We start from the raw sequence: 16648 nt of genomic DNA, 5'->3' as shown, positions 1-16648 counted from the left end.
TGGAGTGTTTTTTAACTGGAATTTGTTGATTTGTGTATAAACTGGCCAAATTACTGACCTGTGCATTTTTAGGTTAATTCTGGTATCTGAATGGGCAGTTTTTTGTGCTCAATAAAACAGAAGACATACTACCGAAATAGCTAGGAATTTGGTCGAATTGAGCATTGGCTTACAGTACGATTCAAAGTAGTTAAAACCGCTGATGTGTAAATTGCACCCAGACTACCAACTTTGTGCCTATACAATACCATAAGTCTTCCCTAAAATTTTGTATTTTTTGTCTCACTACCTTTAGAAAAAGATTCTCTACCATTCAAGATTTTTTTTAAATTACAAAATTGCCAGCACTCATAATTTTGGGGGTCATAACAGTGAAAGCGTTAAGGCTGCCTGTCGTCTGCATGCACTCCTGAAGAGTATAGTACAACATAAATAAATACATATAGTAAATCCAATAAATAAGTTTCCTGTTTTGTGTTACCCTGCCTTGGTGGGAGACTGTCAACGAGGTAAAAAAATGCTTTCCTAACTACAGTACAGTACATTACATTTACAATAAAATATTGTATTTAACATATGAAAAGTAAGAAAAAACTTGTATTTGTTAACCTGAAAAATTAATAAATATAATACTGTACATATAGCATGCTGCACTCTTGGGGTGGGTTTCCAGGCTCTGAGAATATTACAGTGGCAGCATTCAACAGGGTTTCAGTATATTAAATATACAAGAGCAGACAGTTCCAAAAAGAAAATATTCAACAATATTTTTTTTTTCAACAAACTAGCCGCATCTCACTGAGGCAGGGTAACCCAGAAAGAAAAAACTGAAGTTTTTCTTTTTAAATTTAGTAATTTATATAGGAGAAAGGGTTACTAGCCCCTTGCTCCCAGCATTTTAATTGCCTCTTACGACATGCATGGCATACAGAGGAAAAATTCTGTTCCACTTCCCCCATGGAGAACAATAAATTTACCTAGTATAAATACAGTGCAAAAGTTATTCATCACTTACCAAATGGTCATCTGTACCTTGAATACTCAATGTACGCATATACATCGGAAAACTACACACCTAAACACTATTTTAAACTTTGCTAGTGCAATATAAGAGTTTCTCATGATTTCATTTATATGATCTACTGGTGGCAATGTTTTGCTCATGATGACTTCTAAATTGCACTCCAACAGGTACTTTTAATATTTTACCACACAAGCCCTAGTTTCCATCTGGCCTGTTATTTCTTTCTCCCATTTTCATTATGTAGAACTAGTTTTTTCAACTAACCAGCCGTATCCCACTGAAGTAGGGTGGCCCAAAGAGAAAAAAGTCTCTTTTTAACTTTAGTAATGTATACTTATCTGCATTATATTCCATAATACATCAATAACTCCATTTATTGAATTTATTCAAGTACATACTCTTGTAAGACTGTAGTTCATTTTTATTATCTTTCTCATGGGATCTTTGCATAATTTGCAATCATACTGCAGATACATAAATATACAGTGTATGTGTGTATTCATCTCACCCATACACACACAAATAACTAACTCCCCCCCCCCACACACACAGGGAGGCAGAGAAAAAGTTCATGCCAAGGAGCAACAAAAACAGTGGGAAGACCAGAGTGAGCCCATGGTTTACCCAAAGGTGTGGAGAGTCCAAAACCACATATGCTAGAGCATGGGAAAAGTATAGACAGCAAAGGACTCAGGAAAACAGGGAGCTGAGCTGAAGAGCCAGAACTGAATATGCATGGATTAGGAGAGAAGCCAAGTGTCAAAAGGAGAACAACATATAATCAAAACCCAAATCTGACCCAAAGATGTTATACAGCCACATCAGGAAGATGTGAATACAGGAAAGAGTAAGGTTATGAGGATAACAAAAAGATTAGGTGATGAAAGATTGGATATCAGATTGGAGGGAGAGAGTATGGAGGAGGTGAATGTATTCAGATATCTGGGAGTGGACGTGTCAGCGGATGGGTCTATGAAAGATGAGGTGAATCATAGAATTGATGAGGGGAAAAGGGTGAGTGGTGCACTTAGGAGTCTGTGGAGACAAAGAACTTTGTCCTTGGAGGCAAAGAGTGGAATGTATGAGAGTCTAGTTTTACCAACGCTATTATATGGGTGTGAAGCATGGGTGATGAATGTTGCAACGAGGAGAAGGCTGGAGGCAGTTTAGATGTCATGTCTGAGGGCAATGTGTGGTGTGAATATAATGCAGAGAATTCGTAGTTTGGAAGTTAGGAGGAGGTGCAGGATTACCAAAACTGTTGTCCAGAGGGCTGAGGAAGGGTTGTTGTGGTGGTTCGGACATGTAGAGAGAATGGAGCGAAACAGAGTGACTTCAAGAGTGTATCAGTCTGTAGTGGAAGGAAGGTGGGGTAGGGGTCGGCCTAGGAAAGGTTGGAGGGAGGGGGTAAAGGAGGTTTTGTGTGCGAGGGGCTTGGACTTCCAGCAGGCATGTGTGAGTGTGTTTGATAGGAGTGAATGGAGACAAATGGTTTTTAATACTTGACGTGCTGTTGGAGTGTGAGCAAAGTAACATTTATGAAGGGGTTCAGGGAAACCGGCAGGCAGGACTTGAGTCCTGGAGATGGGAAGTACAGTGCCTGCACTCTGAAGGAGAGGTGTTAATGTTGCAGTTTAAAAACTGTAGTGTAAAGCACCCTTCTGGCAAGACAGTGATGGAGTGAATGATGGTGAAAGTTTTTCTTTTTTGGGCCACCCTGCCTTGGTGGGAATCAGCCAGTGTGATAATAAAAAAAAATCAGGAAGAAAAGAACAGTAAAGGACCAGATAATCAGGCCGAGGAAGGAAGGAAGAGAGCTCACAGGGAACAACCGAGAAGTATGCGAGGAGCTCAGCTCTCACAATTTAGGGAGGTATTCACAGGAGAGAGAGAGAGAGACTTCCAGCAACCTGTAGTGGTAGGGTACACTATCAAGTACTGGACACACTGCACGCAACGAACGAGGAGGTGAAGAAACTGCTATGAGAGCTAAATACCTCAAAGGCAGTGAACCCATATAATATCTCTGAGTTCTGAGAGAGGTAGCAGATACACTTCCTGAGGTGTGGAAGACAGCAAATGTAGTCCTGATTTTTAAGAAACAGGACAGACAGGCAGCACTTAACTACAGACTGTGTCACTGACAAGTATAGTACAGTATGTAGTTATGGAGATCATCATCAGGAGAAAAGTGGTGGAGCATGTAGAAAGGAATGCACTCATACATGACAATCAGCACGGATTCAGGGAAGGGAAATCCTGCATCACAAACCTACTGGAGTTCTACAACAAGGTGACAGAAGTAAGACAGGGGAGAGAGGGGTGGATAGACTATCTTCTTGGACTGTAAGAAGGCTTTTAACACAGTAGCACACAAGAGACTGGTTAAAGAGCTAGAGGAGCAGGCACGAATAGCAGGGAAAGTACTGCAGCGAATCAGGGAATACCTAACAGGAAGGAAATGTGTCAGTACATAACGTTAAGTCAGTGGGTGCATGTGTTGAGTGGGATTCCACAAGGGTCAGTCCAACGTCCAGTGCTGTTTTTTTGTATATGTGAATCACATGATGCAAGGGACAGGTTCAGAGGTGTCCCTGTTTGCAGGCAATGTGAAGCTAATGAGGAGAATACAAGTGCACGAAGATCAGGTAAGCCTACATGGGGATCTGGACAGGCTGCAAGCCTGGTCCAACAAATGGCTCCTGAAATTTAACCCCAGCAAATGCAAAGTCACGAAGCTTGGGGAAGGCCAAAGAAGACCGCAGACAGAGTACAGCCTAAGACGTCAAAGGCTGAAAAACTCACTCAAGGAAAAGAATCTCCTAAGGCTCACATCAACCAAATAACTGCTGCAGCACATGGGCGCCTGGCAAATCGAGAATTGTGTTTCGACATCTAAGTAAGAAGTCATTCATGACACTGTACACCATGTATGTCAGACCCATATTTGGAGTATGAAGCACCAGTATGGAACCCACACCTGGATAAACACATCAAGAAATTAGAGAAAGTGTGAAGGTTTGCAACAAGATTAGTCCACAGCTGACGGGCATGTCCTATGAGGAGAGGTTAAGGGGACTCAACCTGACACTGGAGGACAGGAGGAATAGGGGGATATGATAATGACATAAAATATTGAGAGGAACTGACAAGGTGGATAGGGACAATGTTTCAGAGATGGGACACAACAAGGGGTTACACCTGGAAGATGAAAACTCAGATGAGTCACAGGGATGTTAGGAAGTATTTCTTCAGATATAGAGTTGTCAGGAAGTGGAACAATCTAGAGAGTGATGTAGTGGAGGCAAGATCCATACATAGCTTTAAGAAGAGGTACAATAAAGCTCAAGGAGCAGGGAGAGAGTGAACCTAGTAGCGACCAGCGAAGAGGTGGGGTCAGGAGCTGTTACTCAACCCCTGAAATCACAAACAGGTTAGAACGTATGTACGCGCACATGCACACAAACACACACTAATTGCTACATAGTAGCAATCAGTGAAGAGGCAGGGCCAGGAGCTATGACTCAACCCCTGCAACCACAAATAGGTGAGTACACACACTGCACTGTCAGTGATTGTGTTTTCAGTATTTGATTTTTTCATTTCCAATAGAAATGCTCTATGTGTATTTCTGTTAACCCTTTGACTGTCTCAGTCGTATATATACATCTTACAAGCCACCGTGTTTGACGTGTATATCCCCTGCCCCGCTGTTTTCTGTAACCTACTAATCATCCCTCCCCCCTTCTGCCGCCCGATACCCTCGCTTCCTTCCCTACCCTGCAGCGCTGTATAGCCCTTGTGGCTTAGCACTTCTTTTTGATTATTATAATTATAATTGACGTGTATATACTCATAAATTCTAGCGGCTTCAAATCAAGGCTGGTAGGCCCACATGTGAGAGAATGGGTCTGTGTGCTCAGCGTGCACCGTATAACAAAAAATTCCTGCAGCACGCAGTGCATAATGAGAAAAAAAAACTCCGACCGTTTTTTTTTAATTAAAATGCTGACTGTGTGGTCTATTTTTGTATAATATTTATGGTTGTATTCTCATTTTCTTGGTCTCATTTGATGAATGGAAAACATATTATAGAAATAGAGGTGATTTTGATTGGTTTTACTATGAAAAGAACCTTGAAATGGAGCTCAAAGTAGGGGATATGTTTGATTTTTGCTGATGTTCAAAAGTAAACAAATGATGTCATTTTCCAATAAATGTCCAACTAGCCATTCTAATATGCAGTCATGAATGGGTTGACATTATTTGTACAATTATTACAATATTGCAGTAGTCTGCATAACAGTAAATCTTCTATTTTTTGTTTGAATAAAGATTCAAAATAGAAAGCAAGAGTAATATCAGAGGGGCCTGGAGATGTGACTGATGAACAAAGAAAATGTTATTTTAGAGCCAGGAATGTCTGCATTATTCATTCTGGACCTTATTTTGAAATTGTCATATTTTTTAATTTTCGTGAAATTGGCCAAATTGCAAAATTCTGACCACGTTATTGGGTAGTTGATATCGGTAAATGGGCAGTTTCTTGTACTCAGTCAATAGAAAAAATGGAGTTCTAAAGAAATAGCTATGAGTTTGGTCAACTGGAACACTGGAATTAGCCGAAAATAGGGCTCAAAGTGGGCGAAATCGCCAATTTGTAAATATCGCCAGTCGCTAACTTCGCGAGAGTGTAATTCCGTCAGTTTTCCATCAAATTTTGTTCTTTTGGTGTCATTACAATCGGGAAAAGATTGTCGATCATTTCATAAGAAAAAATAATTTTTTTTTTTTTTACACCAGGAGGCACCTCAGGATTGGGGGTTGTGACAGTCAAGGGGTTAAGGAGCACCTCACCTTGCAGGCAGAAGACTCTTTTCCCCTTCCCCCCACTAAACATTGAACAACTCCATTGTTTTAGCAATGTGGTGGTGGTGTCAGGGAGGGTGAAGGAATGAAAATAAACAGCATCCTATATGAGTCAGTTTACCTGGATGCATACCCTATGATTGTTGCTCTGTGCTCATCACCCAGTTTTCTTTCTTTACATCACCCCATTTCAACTCTGGATATTTATCATGGCATGCAAACGAAGTGAAGGTATAGCTGGTGAAGCAAGGAAGAAAATCGAGCATGAAACTATGCCCATTTTGAAAAAACTGTAGGTAATCATGTCATGGAGAGGGTAAGCAAGTTTGGCATTGGAGAATTAATAATTCATTCAATTAGAGAAAAGGAGCTGAAGATAAAAGCATGTGCAGCAAGTAAACCTCATTGTGGCACAGTAAAAAGAATGAGGTACAAGTCATTACAGCTAAATATAACAAAGTTTACTAAATGTGTGGACTGAAAAACAAAGAAAGGTGTTCCACTTGATGGCCTTATTATTAAATAAAATGCCTTAATATACTATAAAACAGTGTGTGAGTTAACAATTAGTTGTGGATGGCTTAAATGGTTCAGAATACTCAGTGCACAGCACAATATAATGAGGGGAGAATGCCTCTGTTGACCATGCTATTGCAGAAAAGTTTCTGGTCAAGTTAGCAAACATTATCTCTGAGGGTGACTACAAATGTGAGCAAGTATTTAACGCTGATGAGACAGGTTTGCTCTGGAAGATAATGCCATCTACAACAAACATCAGCAAACAAGAAAATTGCTCCTGGATTCAAGGCTGTGAAAGACCATTTCAGCTTGCTTTGCTGTAATGCATCAGATGACTTTCAATGTAAGCCCATGCTTGCTTATCACTTCAAGAATCCCAGTGCTTTAAAAGGGTAAAGACAAAAACCATATTGCCCATTATTTGGTGGAAGGCCAACCTCAAAGCATGGCTAAGCAAGGCCTTCTTCACTGAGTGATAGAACCACTGGATCTTCTTATGTAGAATCAAGTATTGATGGCATGGGTTTGGAGCGCATCTACAGCATAAAATGAGGGACATATGTAATTGTACAGGATGTTAAAAAAAAAGTGTTTTAAAAAACTTAGGCTTTTATACTCACATGAAGTACTATACAGCACTGTATAAAGTCATCAAAATGGATTACACCCTTTCCAGATCTGTCAAAACGCCTCATCAGCACATCATAAAACTGATCTGAAAACCTGCAACATATAATACAGTATTAAAAATTATAAACCATATTCCACTTAACAGTTCATTTTTTTTTTTGACAACATTCACAATAAGCTGTAATTTAGCTACCTAGGAAAGGATGGAGGGAGGGGGGTAAAGGAGGTTTAGACATACAGCAGGCATGCGTGAGTGTGTTAGATAAGAGTGAGTGGAGACGATCTGTTTTTGGGACTTGACGAGCTGTTGGAGTATGAGTAGAGTAATATTTTATAAAGGGATTCAAAGAAACCAGTTAGCCAGACTCAAGTCCTGGAAGTGGGAAGCAAAGTGCCTGCACTCTAAAGGAGGGGTTTGGGATATCTGCTGTTTAAAGTGACATCTAAACTGTTGTATCAGCAAGCCTCTGGCAAGACAGTGATAGTGTGAATGATGGTGAAAATGTTTCTTTTTTGAGTCACTTTACCTTGGTGGGAGACACCCAGCATTAAAAAAAACATACTAAACATATTGGCTAGTTTAACCACTTCAAGGTCTGTACAGTAGTACTATGGGTTTGAGTTCAGGGTCTGTGCCACAGAACTATGCAATGAGCTCAGCTCAATCAGATATCAGTAACAGTAAATCTGGGCCTAGATATGAGAGAATGGGTCTATGCAGCGAGTGAGCACCACATAAAAAAAAAAAAACCCTGCCCTACACAGTGCATGATGGGGAAAAAAATGACCATGAATTTGGCTTAAAATAGTGACTTTGCAGTGTGTTTTCAAATGGTTTTTATTATTGTATTCTTGGTTTCTTGGTATCAATTGACAGAATGGATGATATATTACAGAAATAGAGATGATTCTGAATGGTTTCAGGACTGAAAGCAGCTTGAAATTGAGCTCAAAGTAGCAGAAATGTTTGATTTTTGCCAATATTCCAGAGGACAAATTATGTTACTCGTCCAATACACGTCCAACTGATCAGTCTAGTATGCGTTCACAAATGCGCTGGCACTATTTTTTTTTATTATCACACTGGCCGATTCCCACCAAGGCAGGGTGGACCGAAAAAGAAAAACTTTCACCATCATTCACTCCATCACTGTCTTGCCAGAAGGGTGCTTTACACTACAGTTTTTAAACTGCAACATTAACACCCCTCCTTCAGAGTGCAGGCACTGTACTTCACATCTCCAGGACTCAAGTCCGGCCTGCCGGTTTCCCTGAACCCCTTCATAAATGTTACTTTGCTCACACTCCAACAGCACTCCAACTATTTGTACAATTATATTACAATAGTGCAGTAGTCTGCATACCGGTAAATCTTCTGTTTTTTGTGTGAATAAAAATTAAAAATTGAAAGCAAGTGTAATATAGGAGAGGCCTGGGGACATATCTAATTAAGAAAGGAAATGTTGTTTTAGTGCAAGGAATGTCTACAGTGTTTATTCTGGACCTTATTTTTATATTGGCAATTTTTAAATTTTGTGTGAAACTGGCTAAATCACCAATTTTTGATCACTTTATTGGGTGGCTGAAATAGGTAAATGGGTAGTTTCTTGTAATCAATCAACAGAATGGAAGAAATACTAGCAAAATAGCTATGAGTCTGGTTGACTGGAACAATGGAATTGGTGTAAAATAGGACTCAAAGTGGGCAAAATTGTTAATGTATAAATATCGCCAAGACTGTTAGCTTTGTGAGAGCATAATTTCCTAAGCTCTTCATCATAGTTCATACTTTTGGTTTCATTACCTTTGGAAAGATTCTCTATCGTATCATAAGATTTTTTTTTTTTAATTGTTGGACTGAGAGCAATTTTCAGATCAGGGGTCTGGACCCTGAAAGGGCTAACATAGACATTTCCCACTAAGGCAACATGACCTTAGCTAATTGGTTTCCCTTGAATCCTTTTATAGATTCATAATATATTGTATTACCTTACACAACAGCATATCAAATCTCAAAAACACCTTTTTCCCACATGCTTGGTCAAGTTCCTAATTCTCAAAACATCCTAACAACCCTTCCTTGGAGTCCCCTATACCAGCTTCCGTCTACCCCAGATTTATATATAGTGGAACAGTGGTTTTCATATGCCTTAGTTTGAATGTAAAACTATAGTTATTCTCTATAAAATATATTTTTTGTTAATATTTCCCATGAGAAATAATGTAAATCCAATTAATCCATTCCAGACACACAAAAATATTAACAAAAAATACATTTTATAGAGAATAACTTTAGTTTTACATACAAACTAGGGCATACAAAAACCGTACTGTACTGTATTCTCTTTGTCAAGCTATGTTCTTTAATTTTTATTAAATGACCAAGCAATACAACCCCTCTTCTGCTATTCTTTATTCTCTGCATATATTCACATAACCAATGCCTCCAGCATTCAAAAGATCATGCCTCACACTCATACAAGTACGTATTGGTATCACTATACTTTGATACATTTTTCCATTTGCATCTACTGATAAATTAGCCTTTCTGTACTCCTCACACTCCAGCTACTTTCTTTCTCATCCTTCTTTTATCATTAACCTCATCTTTCATAAACCCACCTGCTGACACATCTACTCCCAAATATCTCACTATATTCACTTCCTCCAATCTAATTTCTTAATCTCATGGTTTTACTCATTTCTGTTTCACTTTTGAAACAAACTCCTCCACCCATCCTTTACAACTCCTTTTCAAAAAAAAGCTGTAAAGCACTTAGTTATCAGCAAAGAGCATCTCTGGTAACTCCCAATTTATATCAGACTGATTATCCTTCATGCCCTCACATCTTCCCAACAATTTAGCATTCACTTCTTTAATAAAGCTATAAATGTATTAAACAACCATGGCAGCATCATACACTGCTGTGTAATGCCACTTTTACTTAAAATAATAAGTTTGGACAGTTTAAGGGTTAAATGGTACTAAATTGTAATACATCATATTGTAAATTGTTTCAAATTGTTCTATTGTAATATTGTAATTTTTATAAACTAATTCAATATTGTAATTATTCTCTACTAGACTTTTTAAAGCCATATAGCATTACCTAATAATACTCATTTCTCTTGTACTCACTGTAACTCATCTATATTATTATTATTAAATCATTACATTCATAGGAAAGTGCTAAGGCCCTAAGGATTCACACAGTAAGATATAAAGGTTTATGTCTTTGTAAAGGTTACAATGTGTAATTATAATTTTGGTTTGCTAAGTACAAAGAAAGCCACTATCAAGCTGGGGCATTTCAGGTAGACTAATCCTAATACATAGTAACTACTTAAAACTAGACAGATAATAGTACATAATAACTATACAGTAACTACTTGGGAAATGAGAAGTAACTGGGTTTAATCCAAAGCAGGGAAGCTCCAATTTCTTGGCTTGAAATCAATTCAATAGCATCAAGGGACCTACCTTGAAGGGAACTGCTAAATGAGGATTAACTGGTTTACAGTAACAATAACTACTGTCCTGTAACACTAATATTTTACAAAAGTTCCACCAAATAGCACTTAGAAATTTACTTTCAGTAAATATAGTTGATTGTATATATGTATATATTTTTTTAACATGTCGGCCATTTCCCAGAGAGGCAGGGTGACCCAAAAAGAAAGAAAATTTTTTCATCATCATTCAACACTTTCACCATCACTCGTACATAATCAGTCTTTGCAGCGGCACTCAGATACGACAGTTTAGACATCCCTCCAAACTGCAAATATCCTAAATCCCTCCTTTAAAGTGCAGGCATTGTGCTTCCCATTTCCAGGACTCTAAGTCCAGCTAACTGGTTTCCCCTGAAACCCTTCACAAAATATTACCCTGCACACACTCCAATAGCTCATCAGGTCCTATAAACCATTTGTCTCCATTCACTCCTATCTAACACGCTCATCCACGCTTGCTAGAAGTCAAAACCCCTCGCCCACAAAACCTCCTTTACCCCCTCCCTCCAACCTTTTCGGGGACAACCCCTACCCCGCCTTCCTTCCCCAACAGATTTATACACTCTTCTTGTCATTCTACTTTGATCCATTCTCTCTAAATGACCAAACTACTTCAACAACCCCTCTTCAGCCCTCTGACTAATACTTTTATTAACTCCACACCTTCTCCTAATTTCCACACTACGAATTCTCTGCATAATATTTACACCACACATTGCCCTTAGACAGGACATCTCCACCGCCTCCTCGCTGCAGCCTATACAACCCAAACTTCACACCCATATAAGAGTGTTGGTACTATATTTTCATACATTCCCTTCTTTGCCTCCATAGATAACGTTTTTTGTCTCCACATATACCTCAGTGCACCACTCGCCTTTTTTCCTTCATCAATTCTATGATTAACCTCATCCTTTATAAATCCATCCACGGACACGTCAACTCCAAAATATCTGAAAACATTCACTTCTTCCATACTCCTCCTCACATTCACTTCTTCCATACTCCTCCTCCCCAATTTGATTTCCAATTTTTCATTATCTAAATCATTTGATACCCTCATCACCTTACTCTTTTCTATGTCCACTTTCAACTTTCTACCTTTACACACACTCCCAAACTCGTCCACTAACCTTTGTAATTTTTCTTTAGAATCTTCCATAAGCATAGTATCATCAGCAAAAAGTAACTGTGTCAATTCCCATTTTGTATTTGATTCCCCCATAATTTAATCCCAACCCTCTCCCCAACACCCTAGCATTTACTTCTTTTACAACCCCATCTATAAATATGTTAAACAACCATGGTGACATTACACATCCCTGTTTAAGACCTACTTTTACCGGGAAGTAGTCTCCCTCTCTTCTACACACCCTAACCTGAGCCTCACTATCCTTATAAAAACTCTTTACAGCATTTAGTAACTTACCACCTATTCCATATAGTACTTGCAACATCTGCCACATTGCTCCCCTATCCACTTTATCATACGCCTATAATTTTTACACTCTCTTTTGTCCCTCTTCCCTTTATATAAAACATATATTTCAGCATAAAATGCCAATTGTACGTCCAGCCTCACCTGTATCCAAATGTAGTAATAGCTGTCTTGAGCTCTTCTTTACTTATATTACCAGAACTGTCTCTATCAAAGGCCCTGAAACACTGTTGCCAATCTGTCACATACTTCCATAATGCTCCAAACTCTTCAAATGTGATTGTGCCTGACCCTTTTTTATCAAACATTCCTGGAAATTTGTTAGATTACCATCATTAATATAGACTATAAATATATTCAGTATAAAAAAACTTTTATTATTAATTACCTTCGACAAGGAAGTTAATACAGCCTCTCCTCACTTAATGATGGGGTTCCGTTCCTGAGAATAGGCTGGTAAGCAAATTTATTTATTTATTTATTTATAATTTGAGCACACATACAGAGGTACAAAAAAAATACAGATAAGAGCAGCATGCCAAAGCCACTTATACTATGCATAGCATTACGGGCTGGCTTAAAATTAACTTAAGATTAACTAAGCAATGATGAAATCAGTGAAAAACATTAATGTAAACAGATTACTATAAATCACAAGTGAGTATTACAAAGACAGGTCATATGGTTGCATGCATTGTTGTAAATTCAGTAGAATGGAGTATTCTGTTAGGTAGTGTATTTAAAAAATAATAAAGTTAGATTGGGTTTTAGGTTTAACATTTATGTGATATAATTGTGAGAAACATTTAAGATATACAATTTATAAGGTTCAGTTATTCAGTATTTATTTGGTTTTGGGTGAGTAAGTGATCTTTGAGAAGAGACTTGAATTTATAAACAGGTAGTGTTTCTTTTATATTTACAGGTAATGAATTCCAGATTTTAGGGCCTTTTATGTGCATTGAGTTTTTGCATAGCGTGAGATGGACACGAGGAATATCAAAGAGTGATCTGTGCCTTGTGTTATGGTCATGTGTTCTGTTGAGGTTGGCAAGGAGATGTTTGAGGGGAGGGTTAATATCAGAGTTGAGTGTTCTATGTATGTAATAGGTGCAGTAATAAGTATGGATGTTTTGTATGGTGAGTAGGTTGAGTGTATTGAATATTGGTGGAGTGTGCTGCCTGTAGTGAGAATTTGTTATCATTCTAACTGCAGCCTTTTGTTGGGTAATTAGTGGTCTGAGATGGTTACTTGTTGTTGAGCCCCATGCACAAATTCCATAGGTGAGATAGGGGTAAATAAGAGTGATATAGGGCCAGGAGGGCTGACTGTGGAGCATAGTACCGTATCTTCGATAGTATGCCTACAGTCTTGGAAATTTTCTTAGAAATTTGTTGTATATGTGTATGAAATTTGAGTCTATTATCAAGGTGGATTCCTAAGAATTTTCCCTCTGTTAGCTTTGTGATAGGTGATCCGTTTATCATTATGTTAAGAGGGACATCTGTAGCTCTGTTACCAAACTGAATGAAGTAGGTTTTGTCAATGTTTAGTGTAAGTTTGTTACTCATCCAGGTAGATATTTTCTGTAATTCGGTATTTACAGTATTGGCTAGCGTGACTGGGCTCGGGTGGGAGAAGACGTATGTTGTGTCATCAGCAAATAGTGTGGGTTTGAGTAATTGCGAAGCATTTGGTAGGTCATTTATGTATAGGAGAAAGAGAAGAGGGCCAAGGACACTTCCCTGTGGGACACCAACTGTAATTGGTTGTGCAGAAGAGTTTGCCCCATTTGCATACACATATTGGCTTCTGTTGCTGAGGTATGACTTGAGGTAGTTGAGGGAGTGCCCTCTTATACCATAGTGTGACAATTTTACGTGGAGCAAGTCATGGTCAACTGTATCAAAAGCTTTACGTAAGTCAATGAAGATCCCCAGTGGGACTTCTTTTTTCTCTATTGCAGTGTATATATGTTCTAGCATGTGTATAATAGCATCATTAGTATTTTTATTAGGCCTGAATCCAAATTGGCAGGGGTTGAGTATGTTTTGGGAGATAAGGTAGGAGTAGATTCGTTTATGAATTAATTTTTCGAAGATTTTTGAGAGAGGGTGTAAGTTGGATATTGGCCTATAGTTATTCAACTCTGTTTGGTCTCCTCCTTTGTGGATCGGGGTGACCCTTGCTATTTTGAGTACTGTAGGGAAGGTGGAGGATTCAATGGATTTGTTAAAGAGTGTTGCAATGATTGGTGATAGCACTTGTGACACTTTTTTGTATATAAAGGGTGGTAAGGTATTTAAATCTCCTGCCTTGTTTTGTATGCAAGAAGCATACTATACTGGGAGCGGGTTTGTATCAACCATCTTTAGATATTTTTTTAATATCGCCTTTGCACCATTTATAACATTTCTGGTATAGATTTCAATGCGTATACAGTAGTTTACTGTATCCTGTAATACACAGAATAGAGGAAATCAGCTCTAATATACATTATTTAGGTTTGCATACTAGTTGGAGAGCTGGTTGTAAGTCCGAGTGGTCGGTAAATGAGTACATGCACAATAAAATTTTAATTTGCTTACATGTTAAATATTCACATTAAAAAGTTTTGACAGCATGTATAGCAAGTGCTTTATGACCTACTACAAGTTCAACACTTCTATGAATATAATAGTAGCACTGTATTAATAATGTATAGGGAAAATCATTTAAAAAATATTTTAAAATATAAAATAGCAAAATATTTCATATCTTAAAAATAATGTCAATTCTAACAGTTTTTTCAGTAGTTAAATTGAATAAATAAAGTTGGAAATAAGAAAAATGAAAGTAGAAAATTAATACAGTACAAAGCATAGATGTTTCGGGAGACAAAATGATCCTTGGTGAAAGAACACAAATTAGGTACAGAATGTATACTACATACAGCTTCGAAGAAACAGGGTTTGTTTTCATATTTCCTTACTTATTTGAAAGCATAGATTATCTTTGTACACTTACACTAAAACAAGAGTTCATAGAAAAAAAAACTTTTCGAGTACAGTGGAACCTCGCCTTATGAGTTTAATCCGTTCTGTGACCTTGCTCGTATCCCAGTCTGCTCGTATGCCGAGTCAATTGTCCTCATTTAACTGAAATGCCATTAATCCGTTCCAGCAGAATTCCTGCTCTCAGGAGGCAGGACAAAATACAGTGGTACCTTGGGTTACGAACAGCTCAAAACTCGAACAATGTACAGTGGTCCCTCAATAATCGTCCGGCCTGAAAGTCATCCATTTCGGAAATAGTCCTGTTTTTTCGTCAAAATATTGGCTCGCAAATGGTCCGGTAACTCGCTAATAGTCCTAATAGTCCTTCGTCCCGGACGCGTACTCACGCTCTGAGCCGCCTCGGCCTTTCCTTCCCAGCCAGTGTGCCATTGTTTACCAGTGAGTGACGGTCCCCTCACATGCTCCTACGAAATATTTCATGATATTCCATTGATTTTAGTGCTTACAAGTGCTTACAAGCTACCATGGCTCCAAATAAAGCTTCTAGTGCCAGCCCTTTGGTAAAGAATGTGAGAAACACATAATTTATGAAAAAGTTTGTAGAAAAATACAAAGATGGTGGTGGTAGAGTGGAAGCAGTTGTGATAGTGGTTGATGAACATAAGAACATAAGAAAGGAGAATCACTGCAGCAGGCCTGTTGGCCCATGCTCGGCAGGTCCTTTACAATTCATCCCACTAACGAAACATTTTCCCAACCCAGTCCTCAATGCTACCCAAGAAATAAGCTCTGATAACTCTATCCGCTCATTTGCAAGTCCCAAATGCGTGGATAGAGTTATCAGAGCTTATTTCTTGGGTAGCATTGAGGACTGGGTTGGGAAAATGTTTCGTTAGTGGGATGAATTGTAAAGGACCTGCCGAGCATGGGCCAACAGGCCTGCTGCAGTGATCCTCCTTTCTTATGTTCATCAACCACTCTCAACTGCTTCCACTCTACCACCACCATCTTTGTATTTTTCTACAAACTTTTTCATAAATTATGTGTTTCTCACATTCTTTACCAAAGGGCTGGCACTAGAAGCTTTCTTTGGTGGTAGTGATGGTGGTAGAAGGTAGTAGTGATGGTGGTAGAAGGTAGCAGTGATGGTGGTAACAGTTGTAATAGTGGTAGAAGGTCATAGTGATGGTGGTAGTGGGTTCCTTCTTTAGTGATTCTACCAATTCCTGGCAATATAAACACAAATGCAGTATAATGTGATCCTTTATTGACTACGTTTCGCCCACACAGTGGGCTTTTCTACCAATTCCTCCATATTGTTTCATACTATGGAACAATGCTCTTCTCCAGACTGAGGGACTGACCACCTCAAAACTTTAAGGGTGATGGACTGATTACATCGTCTTCAAGTATCTTCTGCTTCTATCAACTTTCTGTACTTGACTGAAGAAGCCTACTGTGTAGGCGAAACGTTTCATAATAAAGATACCTAACTGTTGCATATGTGTCTTACCTAACAATTCCTCCAATGTTGTTGGAGTTATATAGGGCTACAAAAACCACCGCCACTCAGCTGCTGCTTCACTACCATTATGGATGGCTTACACTCAGTGGCCCTTATATACCCAACAACAACACAATACAACACCTCTCGTGAC

General features: G+C 38.6%; 1 protein-coding gene across 7 annotated transcripts in view; it reads right to left on the bottom strand.

Annotated features, from left to right (window-relative positions):
* Alg-2 (Apoptosis-linked gene-2) overlaps positions 1 to 16648 on the bottom strand; it is a 52543-nt gene that overhangs the window by 18024 nt on the left and 17871 nt on the right. For all 7 annotated transcript variants that reach the window (XM_053786849.1, XM_070093028.1, XM_053786848.1 and 4 more), the window contains exons 4-5: positions 12138 to 12303; positions 7033 to 7135 (exon numbers count right to left, since the gene is read on the bottom strand). In XM_053786849.1, the coding sequence (XP_053642824.1) occupies positions 7033 to 7135; positions 12138 to 12303 (269 nt within the window). The remainder of the gene's footprint in view (positions 1 to 7032; positions 7136 to 12137; positions 12304 to 16648) is intronic.

The sequence above is a fragment of the Cherax quadricarinatus genome, chromosome 41, assembly GCF_038502225.1.
Source record: "Cherax quadricarinatus isolate ZL_2023a chromosome 41, ASM3850222v1, whole genome shotgun sequence".
Classification (NCBI taxonomy): domain Eukaryota; kingdom Metazoa; phylum Arthropoda; class Malacostraca; order Decapoda; family Parastacidae; genus Cherax; species Cherax quadricarinatus.
This window is presented reverse-complemented; position numbering and strand designations above follow the sequence as displayed.